Source organism: Microtus pennsylvanicus, chromosome 2, assembly GCF_037038515.1.
Source record: "Microtus pennsylvanicus isolate mMicPen1 chromosome 2, mMicPen1.hap1, whole genome shotgun sequence".
Taxonomy (NCBI): domain Eukaryota; kingdom Metazoa; phylum Chordata; class Mammalia; order Rodentia; family Cricetidae; genus Microtus; species Microtus pennsylvanicus.
In genome coordinates, this window is record NC_134580.1 from 61,443,972 (window position 1) to 61,461,002 (window position 17,031).

Sequence of the window (17,031 nt, forward strand, 5' to 3'; positions counted from 1 at the left end):
GCTCGCGTGACGTCAAAGGGTGGGCGGGCGCAGGCAGCTGTGGGCGTGGCCGAGGGGGCTCGGCTAGTGCTCGGGTCTCGCCGCCGCCCGCGTGTGTCCAGGGCTCCGGTCCCGGAAGTGGGCTCGCGTCCTGCCTTCCTAGCCCCGGGCCTCTGCGACTGTCGCCACGGTGGCGGCCACTACATCTCGTCCCACGTCAGCGGCGCTCGGCGCCGTCGTGCCGGCGAACCCCGAGCCCATGACAGGCCAGGGCCAGTCGGCGGCCGCCGGGTCCGCGGCGTGGAGCACGGTGTTCCGCCACGTCCGGTATGAGAACCTGGTGGCTGGCGTGAGCGGCGGGGTCTTGTCCAACCTGGCGCTGCACCCGCTGGACCTGGTGAAGATCCGCTTCGCTGGTAAGAGCCGGCCCAACGCCCCGGGAGGCTTCCTTCGCTGTCAGCCCCAGAGAGCCTCTAAACACCCAGAGGAGACGTCGGTCTCCCCAGCCTCCGTACTGCAAGGAGCGCCCCGAAGATGATGCTTTGTACCCGCGTTACCCGGAGCTAGAGTCTAGGCAGGGAGGCCCGGCTAATGTACCTGGGCCCGGCCTTCCCTGAGTCCCGTTACCCTAAGGGATAGGGAAAGTGCGTGAAGTTTGAGAGGAGACAGAGTGTCGCTTTGACCCTCCTGCGTCATTCACTCTTCGGGGTAGTTTGAAGTCTTAGGGCAGCCACGTGTTTGGTTGTGTAAAGTCAAACGAAAGTGCAAGTCCTTGAGCTGGAGCATAGTCCTCCCGAAGAGTAAGCACTGAGTTTAGGATAAAAACATTCTTGAAGGTGTCTTTAGTTTGGAGTGTTTATAGTATGCATTATCCAGTAAAAGAAAGAGGGGCTGCTCCACTCCAGATAACGGTATTCAAGTGTGAATTAAGCATATGGAAATCATCACGGCATTTTATGAATTAACGCCAAGCTGAATTCCAAAGGTGATCTTTGGTAACTATTTAGAAACGATTTTCTGTTAGTTTAATTATTACAAGCCAAATTCTTCCTGGAAAAATCAAATCTTTAGAAATGGCTTTAGTAAAGCCGGGCGGTGGTGGCGCACACCTTTAATCCCAACACTCGGGAGGCAGAGGCAAGCGGATCTCTGAGTTCCAGGTCAGCCTGGTCTACAAGAGCTAGTTCCAGGACCGGAACCAAAAGCTACGGAGAAACCCTGTCTCGAAAATTCAAAAAAAAAAAAAGAAAGAAAGAAAGAAAGAAATGGCTTTAGTATAATATTCTAATCTTATTCAGTTTACTTGATGTATGTGTGTCTGCTTCAACAACTGTATCCAAGCTACGGAAGTATCAGCAGTTTCTCGCTTCTGTGAGGGAAGTTAAAAATCTCAATTAGCCTAAGTTATAAAGTTATAAATTCTACACAACATAAAATCAAGAGCGAAGTAGAATAAATCCAAAGGCAAAATAGGAGTACAAATAGGACCATATTTAAAGAAAATCGGGGCTGGAGCGATGGCTTAGCATTCCCGCAGGACCCACGCTGGATTCCCAGGACCCACCCTGAGCAGGTGGCTCATAACTGCCCGCAGCTCCAGCTCCAGGGCTCGCCAACCCCTCTGGCCTCTGCCAGCACCTGCACTCACCTGAGTACCCGCAAAGGGACACATACAGGTAATTTAAAATAATAAAGGTAAATAGTTAAAAACGGAACACAGGTGACTCACATGTAAAGGTTCCGTAACTGTTGAAGGTCTCAACAGGATTACTATTTTTGTTTTTTGTTTTTGTTTTTTCGAGACAGGGTTTCTCTGTGGCTTTGGAGCCTGTCCTGGAACTAGCTCTGTAGACCAGGCTGGTCTCGAACTCCCAGAGATCCGCCTGCCTCTGCCTCCCGAGTGCTGGGATTAAAGGCGTGCGCCACCATCGCCGGGCCAGGATTACTATTTTAGCTGCCAGAGAGGAGACAAGAAGACATTCTATGGCGGAAAATAGGTGCTCCCTGTGCAGTGTATCCTAGATACCACAGAGACATGGAGTTTGATATGCTTAATTGTAATAAATACAACCATTGACAGGTAGCTTTCATTGAACATTTACTAGGAATTCATTATGCCTTTCTCCAGATGATGGAAGGAGTTGAGTGAGTCACCCAGGTCACAGATTGCAAATACCAATCTGAGATTCGAATTCAGCAAGTTCACTATAACGCTGTCCTGCCCTTAAACTACCCTCCGGAATAACTCTGAATCCCTCCTTACAGTGGCTTCTCGAGGTCTGGGTCTTGGTGTCGGTCTCGTGCAGCCTCCTGAGGAACAGAGAGGAGCTGAGATTTTTATTTTGGAATAGGGCTGACCTCGCTGCTGTTTAGAAAGTGCTACGAAGCAGACCAGGCCCGGGGAAAGGGAGTGCTTGGTAACAGAGAAGGTTCTTTATCGGAAATGAGAAGAGCATTGGACACTTGTAGAACAGATAAGGTGGTTGGTGATAGAATAAGGAATTAAGATTAGATAGTAGCCCCCAATTGAAGTCCTTCCCACATCAAAGCAGGCCTGCTTAGTAACACCTGCAGCTCCAGTGGTGACAGAGACGTTTCAGAAGATGAACGTGCAAGTTGAGCCATCCACAGGTTTCTGTCGCTGTGGTAAACACCATGACCAGAAGCACCTGGGGAGGAAAGGGTTACTCTTGCAGCCTCATAGTCCATCATCCAGGAAGTCAGGGCATAATTCAAGGCTATAACCTGGAGGAGGAGCTGATGCAGAAGCTCTGGAGGGGTGCTGCTTACTGGTTGTTTCTCATAGCTTGCTCAGCCTGCTTTCTTATACAGCTCAAGACGACCTGTGACAGGAATGCAGGGAAGGTGGCATCCCCACCTCCACTGTTACCAAGAAAATACCCTACAGAGTTGTCTACAGGTGTTCTAATGAAGGCATTTTCTCATTGAGGGTTCTCTTTCCAAATAACTAGCAGTGTCAGGTTGACATAAAACTAACCAGTGCACTCATCAACAGGCATTAGTACTGAATACTTCTTAGAGTTTGTGGTTTCTTGTCATTAAGCCCACTTAATAAAATTACAGTCTAGCAATGAGGAGCACTGCTGTGAAACCAAACAATTCACTGACTCTGGGGCCAACTGGAGCTCCTGTTGTCCCTGCAGTGTTAAAAGGGCAGAAGTGTTACGTAAGGAAGGTGAAGGACTAGTTGAGTTTCCCGTGGGAAGAGCGCTCCAGCTGTGAGTTGGTCCTAAGGTCAGGTAGGCATGGGTTGAGTGGAAGTCACAGAGATGCAGAATTTGGCCTGGCAAGGCGGTGGCACTCTTCAGTGAAACTCACAGTGTCACAGTGGCTGGGACATGCTGGTTGAAAGGGGGAGAAATGGATGAGCCCAGTGGTGGATGCTTAGCTGGGCACCCGCAAGTGTTGAGCTCAATGCCAGAATCACAAAAAAAGAGTAGAATTTAGTCATCCATGTAAAACTAGTTAGGAAATTTATTAACGAAGAGAAACAGGTTCTTCAGTTGTGACCAAGAAGAGGAGGGGTAAAACTAAGGGACAGCACCTGAAACGGTTTGTACTGAGGTGGTAGGGTTGCAGCTTTTAAAGCCAGTGTGCTTACTGACAGTCTTCAGGAATGATTCTAACATGAATGTCTTTTGTCTCAGCTCCTGCCGTATACCAACTCTTTTCTTCAGTTCTGTCTTCTGTCTTTCAGTGTTACCACTGAGATCACTGCTTTTATGGAATTTCTCCAGTCATTTAGACTAAAACTCGCTGTCTGTAAAGCAACTTCTGTTTAACATTAGGGAGATCCTTATTCAGATCTTCATCTTGATCGTCTCTTGTTTTCTCTGCCTTCAAATTCATTCTACTTCAGGGCACCACCATCTTTTTTTTTTTTTAACACATTGTATATAATGAAATTCTTTACTTTGCTAGTAGGGTAACTATTATGTTTTTCCTTTTGTTTGTTTGGTTGGTTTGATTTAGTTTGGTATTTCAAGATAGATTTGGCTTCTCTGTATAACAGTCTTGGCTGTCCTGGAACTCTCTGGCCATAAGCTCAGAGATCAGCTTTCCTCTGCCTTCCCAGTGCTGGGATTAAAGGCCTGTGCCACCATGTCCATCTGTTTTGTTTACTTTTTTTTAATTAGGAAAGGAAACGAGAAAGCAATAGTGTTTCTCCAAACAAGTATGTGATTATTTTACACATAATTGGACACAGATTTGAGAAAGATAATGCCTTGAGATCATAGCCAAACTTTTTAAAAATTAATCTATTTATTTATTTATTTTGTAGTTAGGTGAGCTGCAACAAAACACCACTAGCAGACAGAACAGCTTAAGCATTACAGAGATTGTTCCCTTGGGGGCCTGGGAGTTGGAAGTCTAGGACAAGGTGTTGGTGATATTGGCTTCTAGTGAGAACCTCTCCTTGGCTTGCGGGTAGCCTTTTAATCTTCATCCCCTGGAAGGCCGGCTTCAGGTGCTGTCATTGAGAACGGGGCTTTCCATGAGCTCTGGAGTTACACAGTTCACCCAGCAGCTCCCAGCCCAACATTCCTGCCACCAGATTGCCAGGTATAGTGCACCGCACTTGTGTTTGCTGTTCAGCTATCTAGCTGAAAGCCTTCCTGCCCTTCTAGAGACAAGCACCTGGTCTTCCTTACCTTTAATCCACACAGTTACTACTAGATTAGCTTCTCAGAACAGTAAAGCAAGCCGTGGTCTGTACCGTTGGAAAACACAGGTGCTCTGTTTGCCTTTTGTCTCACAACTAAGCTGTGAGCTTATTACCAAGAGAAATAAATACACACACACACACACACACACACACACACACACACAATGAGAGATACAGACCCCAAAGGGCACATCAGAAACATGCATGCTACAACATACTTCTCAGAAGCAGATCTCCCTGCTGCCCAAATGTTAGTATTGTGTGTAAATTTACAAACTTTAGGAAATGGATGATTTTATGCCCTCTTTACAAAGGAGAGCGCTGAAGCCCAGAGCGGGTGTGACCATGTAGCTAATAAAGGAAACTAGATACCCACCCAGGTTCATACATAGCCCAGTGCGCTTTACTCTCAACTCAGTGTAACATCGGCAGGTTAGTGGTGAAAGAACCTGACTCTTCACCTTTGCTTGGCTCTCGTTAACAGTAATGGTTCTTCCTTGCCAGGCCCTGTTCCAGCAGGTGAGGGACAGCAAAATTGGGCATGCTTACATGTAAAAGACAATAGTTAGTGTGAGCTTTTGGGAAGGTACTTTCACTGTGTATTTTTAAATTTACATTTACACACTTTGACCCCTGTGAGTTCCCCTTCTAATGGCCGTTGATAAAGAAGTAATAAGAATCCACACAAATTGCTTTACAGAATATCCTTTAGCGAATCCACGCCTTTAATCTCAGCCTTGAGAGGCAGAGGCAGCGGATCTCTGAGTTCGAGCCTAGCCTGATCTACAGAGCAAGTTCCAGGACTACACAGAGAAATCCTGTCTCGGATGAGCAGCTCAGCAGAAGGAACAGGGTGGGCACATGAAAGAGAGGTGAGAGAGAAGGACGGCATAGAAACAGTATGATGACATACATGTAAAATCGCTGTGTGAAGCCCGTTTCTCTACATGCTAAACCTAAAGCAGTGATGTGAACGATGAGAAAGGATTCACACGTCAGAGAGGATAGAATGGCTGTGAGATGGACAGCAGTCACCTTTTATCAATCTCTTATTTGGGGAAATCTGATAACAAGGGGAAATACTCGTACTCTGGAGAACAGAGGACCTTGCAAAACTCTATAAAATAAAATTGTTACTTGTTTTTTTTTTTTTTTTTTTTTTTGGTTTTTCAAGACAGGGTTTCTCCATAGCTTTTGGTTCCTGTCCTGGAACTAGCTCTGTAGACCAGGCTGGTCTCGAACTCACAGAGATCCGCCTGCCTCTGCCTCCCGAGTGCTGGGATTAAAGGCGTGCGCCACCATCGCCCGGCTTGGAACGTGGTTTTATAACTTGGTATCATTTGCATGATGCGGAATGTTCTCTGTTATTAAAAATACTTAATATCCTACTTCCAGGATTAAGTGACTTTTTTTTTTGGTTCTTTTTTTTTTTTTTTTGGTTTTTCGAGACAGGGTTTCTCTGTAGCTTTGGTGCCTGTCCCGGAACTAGCTCTTGTAGACCAGGCTGGCCTCGAACTCACAGAGATCCACTTGCCTCTGCCTCCCTAGTGCTGGGATTAAAGGCGTGCACCACCACCCGGCATTAAGCAACTTTTAATTTAAAACAGTAAAGCAATTGTATACTACATTGTTCCATATTGTTTTCCTACAGCTTGCACACAGTCCTGTTAAGCATCCCTCATCCCCCCCAAACTATCCTATTCAATGTATTTTTCATTTCCTACAGAAGCAGAATAAACATTAATGCCAAATTTAGCCAGGCATAGTGGCGCTCTACACTTAAATACTACTGCTGCTTAAAGCCAGACGGTGGCATTTTCTGAGATGTGGGCAGGTCCGGGAGAGCTTTATGTAGAATAGAAAGATAAAAGGGGCCTTTCAGGTTTTTTTGTTTTTTTTTTTTTAAGATTGTTTAATTAAAAGGAAACAAGAGGGGTGGTGACTGGTCCCAAGAGGACTGTAGCGAGCAGAGCTGCGGGGACCCAGGATAAGAACAGTCTGGGAAAGGATGAGGAAACTAGTTCAGTTTTAGAAAACAACGTTCAAGGGAAATACTTTGGTCTTTTCTGTTCTGACTGTATATGTGGTGGTAAAGAGGGAACTCCAGCCGTAGGCCGTCCTGCCTCCAGACCCGTTCTCCAAGGGAACGTCCAGCCGTAGGCTGCCCTTCCCTGCTCCCCTCAGATCTTGCTGGCATTCTTGATAGGATTGAATCTGCTGACTAGTTTGATTTGTTTAGTAGTATTTTTATTTTATTTTATGTGTATGTACTGTTTGAGTGCCTGGTGCCCACAGAGTTCACAAGAGACTGTCATCTCCCCTGGAACTGAGTTAGAGGTGGTTGTGAGCTACCATTGGGTGCTGAGAATCACACCCAGGTCCTCTACAAGAACAACAAGTACTCCAAACCACTGAGCAATCTCTCTATCCCCCGAGTAATATTTGTAAACATTTGAGTTCATAATCTTGAGTATCTGTGACAAACATACAAGTGTTTTGGGGTTATCTAAAGGCTACTTTCTGAAATCCTAGCGGCTTCAGTATGCTCTGGCTGGATCTGGAAGTTTACTTTGGTAAGCTGATAGATGTACTAATTTAAAATACTAACTATCCCAGAAAGAATTTCCTCTGCCTAAGATTGTTCCCGTGAACCTATTTCCTTCACAGATCTGATCGTGTGCTGTCTATGATCCACGGGGCCAGCACCTCTTCTCACCTGTGTATTCTTCCCTGCAGTGAGCGACGGCCTGGAAGTCAGACCAAAATATAAAGGGATTTTGCATTGCTTGACTACCATTTGGAAAGCAGAAGGACTGCGAGGACTTTACCAAGGAGCCACCCCCAATGTGTGGGGTGCAGGTCTATCCTGGGGACTCTATTTCTTCTTGTGAGTAGATGCTGGGGGCGGGGGGGGGGGCTTTTACATTAAAAGGAATCTCTGCTTTAATGTTTTCTGCTTGTTACCATTTTTCACATGTGTGGCTGATGAGTCATTTAATCTTTCTTTTAATTTGAAAGGGTTGGAAGGTGTGCGCCACCACCACCCAGCCTCTGGTGCACTTTTAACAGCCAATGTAGACTAAAAAGTGGTGACTAAGTGGCCGTTTATTAGTGCTTTTGTAGGTGCTGCTGTAGGAACCGGAAGCTTTTCTAAAATGAATCCCACAAATTTCAATCCTTAAATTCAGTCCTTTAAGTAAACTATTTTCTTCATGTGTAAGAGATCAGTTCCAGAATGTTCCCCAAGGACTGAAGTACCATGACATGGTTGCATATTTATCCTCAGCGAGGACACCAGAGTGTTTGAAACGGCATAGAGAAGTGATGTGGCGCCCAGGGAAGTATAAAGCAGGAGGAATAGGCCTGGGAGGACCTGTAACACTGGTCACAGAGATCCCAGGTGGCACGGGGACTCAATGGCCAGATTCCTTTGAGATATTTTGACCTGCCCCGTCGTCTTCATAGCTCATTTACCTGTGAGCTACTGCCACTGTTTGGGATAGCTCCCATTGCACAGGTCCAGCCACCTCACTGAGTGTAAAGGAGCATGATCACAAAGCATCATGACCGCGCGGAGGAGCGTGTGCTTCTGTGAGCCTCTGGCCTGGCCACTGTGTCTCAGTCACTGACTGTTGTATTGCTCTGGAGAGGCAGCTCTTGTGCAGGAAAGCATTTACCTGTACCGCTCAAATGTGTAATGCTGTGTGTGTGTATAAATATATATATATATTTATACATATATATACATATATACATAAATATATTTATTGCTAGGTGTATTTGTTTATGGCAGGGTATTATACTCCACTATGAGCCATTTCTGACATATCTATCCTTAAATAAGGTCTTCATTTGTGGTTGTATTGTGTGTTGACTTTTTTTTTGGAGGTCAGGCTTTAAAATGGACGTTTGCTTTAAGACTCGTCTTCAGATTAAACTGCTTGTGTTTACTATTGTTAGTTACAATGCCATCAAATCATATAAGACGGAGGGAAGAGCTGAACAGCTGACACCAGTAGAATACCTCATCTCTGCTGCTGAAGCTGGTAAGGCAATGGATGACATCACCTTCCAAACTTAATTCCTTAGTTGGGGGCGGGGAGCTTGAGTGTACTGTCTGAAGGGCTCTCTCTGTGGCCCAAGTTGGGCTTGTGACCTTTTGCCTCCAGGCTTGAATTTTTTTTAAAGCCCTCCCCATTAAACATTAGAGGCTTAAATGTGTTTATCTAATCTTATAAAGTTAGGAGTCCCCAGACAAACATGGTTTGGGTGGGGCATTGGCTGCTCTTCACAGGACCAAGAGTAGATTCCCAGCGCCCACACGTGGCTGAGCCATCTGTAATTGCAGTTCCAGGGCTCCAACACCATCTTCTGGCCTCTGAGAGCGCTAGACACACACGGTGCACATATATACGTGTAAGAATGACACCTGTATACATAAAATTTTTTGAAAATTATTCTTAAGAGATGATTTGGATATAGTGTTTTCAAATGATATAACCTGGGAGCTTTATTCTCTCGCTGCTGTGTGTGTGCCATCAAGGACAGACAGACCGTGAGTGTTCAGAAAGCCCATTTTCATTACCTTGGTTTCTTCACACCTACTGAGTATTTTTTTTTTAAAAAAAGCAAGAACCATCTGCATTTGAATACTTAGCCACATTCAGTGACTTGTGTCATGATAGAATTTGGTATTTATTTACTAAAAAAAATGTTCTCAGGACACTCAACAAACAAGAAATTTGATCAGATATATTTTTTGGCAGGGCAGGAGGTTTTCGTTTGTTTGTTTTTATTTTGTTTTCTTTGATATACTCCTGTAACATATGCCCAAGCTGGCCTTGAAATGATCTTCCTGACTCCACCCCCCAGCTGCCAGAGTGCTACCGTGCCTGTCACCAGATGAGATGTTTAGCAAAATGATCACTTCTGAAAAGATTATAAAATGTGCCTTATCAGACTGTACTGAGGGGAAGGACACAGTGACGACCTTTGAAATGGTTTGAGGAAGATTGTGGTGATCTTGGGACTTACCCGTTCCTGCGCAGCTTGAGGAGCCACCTTCCTAAACCATAGCCTCTCCCTTTTATGTTCATCTCTAAAGGTCTAGTCTCTACCCTAGGCTCCATTGTTTAGGAGTCTGGATAACTTTGCCCTTTCCTTACAGGGAAACTGTATAACATTTTGTCTTTTAATCTACCTCTCACTGACCACAGGAGGAACTTTTTTGACCACCAAAAACGAAGTTTTCCTTTGGACTCTTGGGTGGTGTCTTAGAGACCACCACTCTCTCAGATGCAGAAATAAGATTTCATGTCTTGTTTTTTGAGAACATGCTCAATTGATTGGAATATCATTGCCCTCATTTTCTTAATTAAATTTAATGACCTACTTATATCCCAGTGGTTTTGTTGTTGTTTTATTTTTGTTTTTAAGACAAGGATTCACTATGTAGCCTGGCTGTCCTGGAACTCACCATGTAAACTACGCTGTCCTTCTAACTCAGAGATCTGCCTGCCTCTGCCTCCTGAATTCTGGAATTAAAGGTGTGTGTGCCACCACACCTGGCTTTATCTCAGTTCTTGATCAGCTGGGACTTCTTTATGTTATGTGCACACTGTTGAGAAGAACGTTATTTTCTAATGAACTATTCTTAGTTTGGATTAAGTGAAATGGTACCTATATGGTAATTAATCTTTCAATATTATTTTAGGAGCCATGACTCTCTGCATCACAAACCCATTATGGGTGACGAAAACTCGCCTCATGTTACAGTACAGTGGTGTTGTTAACCCCTCACAGAGACAGTATACAGGGATGTTTGATGCACTCATGAAAATATATAAATATGAAGGTGTGCGTGGATTGTACAAGGTAACAAATTATCATGAATGTACATTGAGTAACTGGAAATTGCAGTTAATACTGGCTTTGTTTTCTTTTTGTTTTGTTTTTGAGACAAAGTCTTGCCATATAGCCCAGTCTGGCCTTCAGCTCTCAACCTTCCTATCTAAGACTATAGAATACTGAGATTATAGACAGGGGTCACCATACCGGCTTCTTTTTATTGTTCTATACATCAACTCTTTCTTTTCTGAATGGCCTTTATTTGGTCCTAAAAAGAAACCAAATTTTTGCAAGAAATAATTGAGTGAAGTAGAAATTTTGTTTATGTTACTGAAATTGTACCTTAAGCTATGCATCCTCTGACTTTATGACTTTGATGTGGGAATGGTCTAAAACTTGGTCAGGTGTCCTTTTAGTGAGATCACCTTTCTTGCTGTAGCCCTGGGATGCTGTCTAACAGTCTGTGGAGAAGAGATCAGTGAGTCTTTTTTTTTTTTTTTTTTTTTTTTTTGGTTTTTCGAGACAGGCTCTGAGGCTTTGGAGCCTGTCCTGGAACTAGCTCTGTAGACCAGGCTGGTCTCGAACTCACAGAGATCTGCCTGCCTCTGCCTCCCGAGTGCTGAGATTAAAGGCGTGCACCACCATCGCCCGGCTAGATCAGTGAGTCTTAATGGATCTTATTTTTACTTATTGGAAATATAGCATGACTTTAACAACCAAAAGAAAAATTCATCCCCTTGCCTGTTCCCCCCAGTCTGAATGTAGTAGATATATTTTTTGGTTTTGGTTTTTGGAGACAAGGTTTCTCTGTGTAGCCCCAGCTGTCCTGGAACTTGCTCTTGAACTCACAGAGATCTGCCTGTCTCTCACTGCCCAGTGAATGTAGTATATTTCAAATTTCTTTTTAGCTGCAACAAAATCTGTTTCCAATTTTGACCTTCCTTCTCTTGCCTTAATTTCTCTGCATGGCAGCTCCTTTTGTCTCACTGTGGGCACAGTATGTGAGAAAAGCCACTTGAGAGGGGGGGCTTGCAGGGCTTGCAGTTTCAGGTGTTGGTCCGTGATGGTGGCGGCGGGTAGAACAGAGAGGACATGCTGGTGTTCCACTGGTTCTCCTTTTCCAGGTCTCCAGCTCGGGTGTGTGCACTCCAGTAACTTGCACACACACCCTGCATCTCCCCAGTCATGCGAACAGCGAAGATTAACCGCGACAGCCCTTTAGACTGAAGTAAAAGTCTTCAGTTTTACTTTATTTTTCAAGAATTATGTAATAGCTTTAAATCACTTGGTCTTAATGTGAGGTTATGGATTGCTTACTGATCTATAGGCGATTTTGTTTGGATTTGTATTATTTGGGTCTGTATTTTCTTTCTTCACTTCTTACCCTTTTCTCCCAGAAGACTAATGTGCAGTCCTTTGAAATATCATTAGCTTTATTTAATTTGTCTTTTGCTAAAGTTAACCCCTATTCAAATGCCAATTCTTGATCCTGTGGATCTTTTTCATGTTTGTAAGTATAGTACTACAGAAAAACAACCCATGAGAAAAGGAGAAGGCAGAACTGGTCTTTTTTTTTTTTTAATCGTTTGTTTTTTTTTCCTATGTGAATTTGTGTTTTGCCTGCCTGTATATGTGTGTGAGTGTGCCGGGTCCCCTAGAATGGAGTTACAAACACTGTGAGCTGCCATGTGGATGCTAGGAATTGAACCCAGGTCCCCTAGAAGAGCAGTCAGTACTCTTAACAACTGAGTCATCTCTTCAGCCCCTACAGTATTATTCTTAATACCATATATTAAAATGCCATTTATGTAAAACATGGGTGAATTTGCATAAAATAATATGAAAATACTTTAAGTATATCTTTCATTGAAAGCTGTTTGATTTTTTTTCTTCTTTATCCTTCCCTTTAGGGATTTGTCCCTGGGCTGTTTGGAACATCGCACGGCGCCCTTCAGTTTATGGCCTATGAGTGGCTGAAGTTGAAGCACAACAAACACACCAACAGACTGCCCGAAGCCCAGCTGGTAGGGGCCTCCTTCTCTTTCCTGGGCACTAAATAGGTAGAAGATTTCTAAGTATGCTTGCTTTGACACTATTGCTATCATAATAAATACTCGGTCACTAATTTAACTAACAGCTAAATATTTTATAATTAATGGTACAAATGTTTACTAGAACCCAATATTAAATAGACCTTGTGTTAGAGGGAACAGTATTTTTTTTTATTTATTTAAATGGTTTTTGTTTTGTTTTGGTTTGGTTTTGGTTTTTCGAGACAGGGTTTCTCTGTGGCTTTGGAGCCTGTCCTGGAACTAGCTCTGTAGACCAGGCTGGTCTCGGACTCACAGAGATCCGCCTGCCTCTGCCTCCCAAGTGCTGGGATTAAAGGTGTGCACCACCACCGCCCAGCTCTTAAATGGGTTTTTGTGTGTGATTTTGCTTGTAAAGAAAACCTATTTATGTTCTCACTTTAGAGCACGGCAGAATATATCTCTATTGCTGCACTATCCAAAATCTTTGCTGTAGCAGCAACGTACCCATATCAAGTTGTGCGGGCCCGTCTCCAGGACCAGCATGTGTCCTACAGTGGTGTGATGGATGTGATCATAAAGACGTGGAGGTGAGAGCATGCCTAGACTGTCCACTCCGTACCTAGAGATGGGGCGAGAGCGTGCCTAGACTGTCCACTCCATATATAGAGATGGGGTGAGAGCATGCCTAGACTGTCCACTCCGTATATAGAGATGGGGTGAGAGCATGCCTAGACTGTCCACTCCGTATATAGAGATGGGGCGAGAGCGTGCCTAGACTGTCCACTCCGTACCTAGAGATGGGGCGAGAGCGTGCCTAGACTGTCCACTCCATATATAGAGATGGGGTGAGAGCATGCCTAGACTGTCCACTCCATATATAGAGATGGGGCGAGAGCATGCCTAGACTGTCCACTCCGTATATAGAGATGGGGCGAGAGCGTGCCTAGACTCTCCACTCCGTATATAGAGATGGGGCGAGAGCGTGCCTAGACTTTGCACTGTATTCAAGATTTTTAGGACTGGCCAGTTTGCTGTGGAAAAGACACAGTTGGCTGTGCCTACGTTCCCATTTTCTGTAAGTCACTATACATGGTGTCACTCACGCCTTTCTCTGTTTGTTAAATGAAACTGCTTGGGCTCACAGAGTTATTATAAAAACAATGAAACAGTTGTCAGTGCTTTGAAAACTTACCAGCAGAATTTAAGTCACAAAATACTTAATTGACATTGGATATAAAAAGTCAGAAAGCTAGTTAAATTTGTTTGAAAAGGCCTGTATCTGCTGCTGGCCCTTTAACTTTTACCAGTACTTGTCCCTGTAAGTAGAAGAGATAATTCATGAAAATAATTAAATGATTATAGGCCAACTTTCCTTGCATTTCCCTTTAGTCACAAAAGACCTGAAGAGACTGCATTTGCACTGAGTTCACGTTAAGACACACTGTCTGATACCTGCACATTACTAGGCCTTACTCTGTTCTAGGCCTTACTCTAATGTTCTGTCACTGAGATCAGTTAGAGATTGAAGACATACTCTCTAGTCGAGGGCAGCTTCAGAGACTTCAGACTTATAACAGTCTCCTGCCTCAGCCTCCCTCCCGGGTACTAGGATTATAGGCCCGAACCACCACTCCCAACTGCCATGGGAAGCAATCAAGGGCCTGCCTTAGATCTGCTAAACCTCCAGCACCGCATCCTTGTAAACCATGTGAGTGACTCACCAAACAGACAGCACTGTCCCTTCTCTGAGATATCCTTCCCCTCTTCCTCCATCAGTTTATAAGTTACATGAATGACACATGAATTATATTACCTCAGGGCATTGTGTGCATGGCTTTTCCACACCCACGCGTGAGTAGGTGAGGCTTGTCTGCTCTTTGTGTGCCCCGTGTTAATGACGTGTTGCTGGCTTGTGTCTCTTCCTCCTTTAGGAAAGAGGGCATCAGCGGATTTTACAAAGGCATTGCTCCCAATTTGATTCGAGTGACTCCAGCCTGCTGTATCACCTTTGTGGTTTATGAAAATGTCTCACATCTTTTGTGTGACCTTAGAGAAAAGAAAGTAAGCTAAAAGAAGATTCCAGTGCATCTGCTTGAAGCTGCAGCAAACACAAACCTCAGAGAGTATCACAGCAGCACAGCTCATACTCAGCATCTGTCTGTATGGGAAGTCAGAGGCCTGAAAATCTCGATGTTTTCTGCTCTGTGCTTCTCCCTATGTGGCTGTCGTGAGCCTGTGAGAATGCACCAGACCCTCCCTTTCCTTGTTCGCGTGCAAGCTGTTCCGCAACTTTTGTAAATAATTGGATGAATGTTGATGTGTCTGAACTCTTGCCTGGATTGGCTTTAAAACTGACCCATGTGCAATAGCAAGGAGCTGGCCTCTTACAAGAATGACTGTATTTCAAGGGACTTACCCAAATCCAGCCCATTTTGAATGAAGATGTTTTGTTCTGAGAAGTATCTGGCACCTTTTGCTGTCCCATTGTTAATTATTTATAATGTGATTCTGGATCCCAGCCTTGGTTTTTGTCCATAAACAATATGTGGTCAGAGTGTAAAGAGTGTGGACTCAGGATCCGGTGAAGCCTCTGTGTAGCATGTGTGGTCACAAACCACTCAGCAGAAGTGCTGGGTCATCTCAGAGGGAGGGTTGCTGTGAGCTTGTGGGAACTGAGTAGACGCAAGCATTCTTTTTGTCCTCAGTTTTTAGACTTAGGGATCCATATCCTAAATAAATGGTCTCTCTACATTGGTTGCTCAGATTCAGATTGAAATACAAATTACGTTCATGATCATTATTGATTTGATTCCTGTGTCATCATAGATCTCCAGGTGTAAAGGCCTACCCCAAGAGGATGCTGAAATAATACTAATTTTTCTCACAAACAACTGTCAGTGTATTAAAATCTATTTTCTTGGTAAATAAAACATGATCAAAGCTATATTTAAAGGATTCTTTAAAAATAAGCCTATTTTTTGTATTTGGAAATGGCATTGTTTTAAAATAAAAATGAAAAGATAATTTATATTTACAAATAATTGTGTTTACTATAATATTTTTAGCTTTTTTAGTGTGTCTATTCAGCAGCAATGGTGCCTTTTTAAATTGTGACACACTTTAACAGGAAGCAGGGTTTTCTAAATTCCTGGCATGTAACCCTTTGAGATTCAGGGACAATGAATGAATCAGTATTCCTAAGAATTCTTGGAAATTTCAAAATTACTGTTTTATACACAGTCCTAACCATATGTACACTTCCTTTGGATAGTTCACATTCTTGTTTAAAGAATAAAATACACCGAGTTTAGTAGTTTACAAAGAACTATAGCCTACAGGAATATTTAAATGGTGAAAAATATAATTTTAAATTCAAATCTCCCAACTAAGGAAGCTAGAATTTTGTTTTTGTTTGTTTGTTTATTTTTGGTTTTCAAGAAAGGGTTTCTCTGTGTAGCCCTGGCTGTTTTAGAACTTGCTCTTTTAGACCAGGCTGGCCTAAAACTTCCAAAGATCTGCCTGCCTCTGCCTCCCAAATGCTGGGATAAAGGCGTGTGCCACCACCACCACCCAGCTGGACTGTTTGTAAATTATGCATTTCATAGTTCTGGGTTATACTATTATTTGCATAAGATTCACCCTGATGCTTGTATCTGTACGGGGAGATGAGCTACAGTTGATATTAAAGTTTTAGAAGTATCACGGTCATTCAAATCTCCCTAAGTGTCCTAAATTAATAAGACAGTTCTTGTCCTCTGAGAGCATGTAAGCTTGCATAATAAATGATTGGCAGCATGTAGGCTAATACAGGGCTCTGTAAGAGCTAGTTAGTCATTCAGCAGCAACAGGAGGTACCTCTGTCAGGAGTACTGGGTAGGGATAACATAGTAAGCAAGGCAGTTGGATTCATGTGGGCGATGAATGCTTTAAAACAAACGCAACAGAGTGACGTTGCCATCACAGGAAGGACAGTGTGAGGAACAGGAGCCCCTGGAGCAGGAACTGAGTTGACTAGAGGAGAACAAATTGAAGTGAGGCAGTGTGGTGAGAGCCCAGTTGGAGAGTCAGACAGGCTTCCAATTTTGCCTTTCTGGTTCTCTGTTTGACCTAAGTCAAACTTTTTCTCCTTTCTCCTTGAAAGTGCCTTTACCTGTAAAATGGTATTAGATCAGTCCTGTGATTCCCAAGGGGGAGTGCCCTAAGATCAGTCCTGTGATTCCCAAGAGGGAGTGCCCTAAGATCAGTCCTGTGATTCCCAAGAGGGAGACACTTAGTGACCTGGAAGAGGGAGTGCTCTAAGGAACCTGTAAGGTAAAGTTGTGCCTGGTGGCACACACCTTCAATCCCAGCATTCAGAAATCTGAGTTTGAGGCTAACCTGATCTACATACAGAGAAATAGATAGTACAACCTTAGCCTGCCACTACAGAGCATATGAGGGGTGGATTGGACCACAGGGTGTCCAGCCAGCCCAGAATGTCCTTAA

General features: G+C 43.8%; 1 protein-coding gene across 1 annotated transcript; it reads left to right on the forward strand.

Annotated features, from left to right (window-relative positions):
• Positions 1 to 35: 35 nt before the first annotated feature.
• Positions 36 to 15,507, forward strand: Slc25a32 (solute carrier family 25 member 32). Its single transcript, XM_075961144.1, has 7 exons — positions 36 to 395; positions 7,403 to 7,553; positions 8,627 to 8,712; positions 10,380 to 10,540; positions 12,424 to 12,537; positions 12,988 to 13,133; positions 14,478 to 15,507. The coding sequence occupies exons 1-7, from the start codon at positions 239 to 241 to the stop codon at positions 14,614 to 14,616; spliced, it is 954 nt and encodes a 317-aa protein (XP_075817259.1). The 5' UTR covers positions 36 to 238; the 3' UTR covers positions 14,617 to 15,507.
• The last annotated feature ends 1,524 nt before the right edge of the window (positions 15,508 to 17,031 follow it).

What these genes read in the sequence shown, in the direction of transcription:
- Slc25a32 (XM_075961144.1), top strand. Translation starts at nt 239, where the DNA reads ATGACAGGCCAGGGCCAGTCGGCGGCCGCCGGGTCCGCGGCGTGGAGC. An exon ending in GGTGAAGATCCGCTTCGCTG is followed by an intron (nt 396 to 7,402) that starts GTAAGAGCCGGC and finishes TCTTCCCTGCAG; the next exon opens with TGAGCGACGGCCTGGAAGTC. An exon ending in GACTGCCCGAAGCCCAGCTG is followed by an intron (nt 12,538 to 12,987) that starts GTAGGGGCCTCC and finishes TTCTCACTTTAG; the next exon opens with AGCACGGCAGAATATATCTC.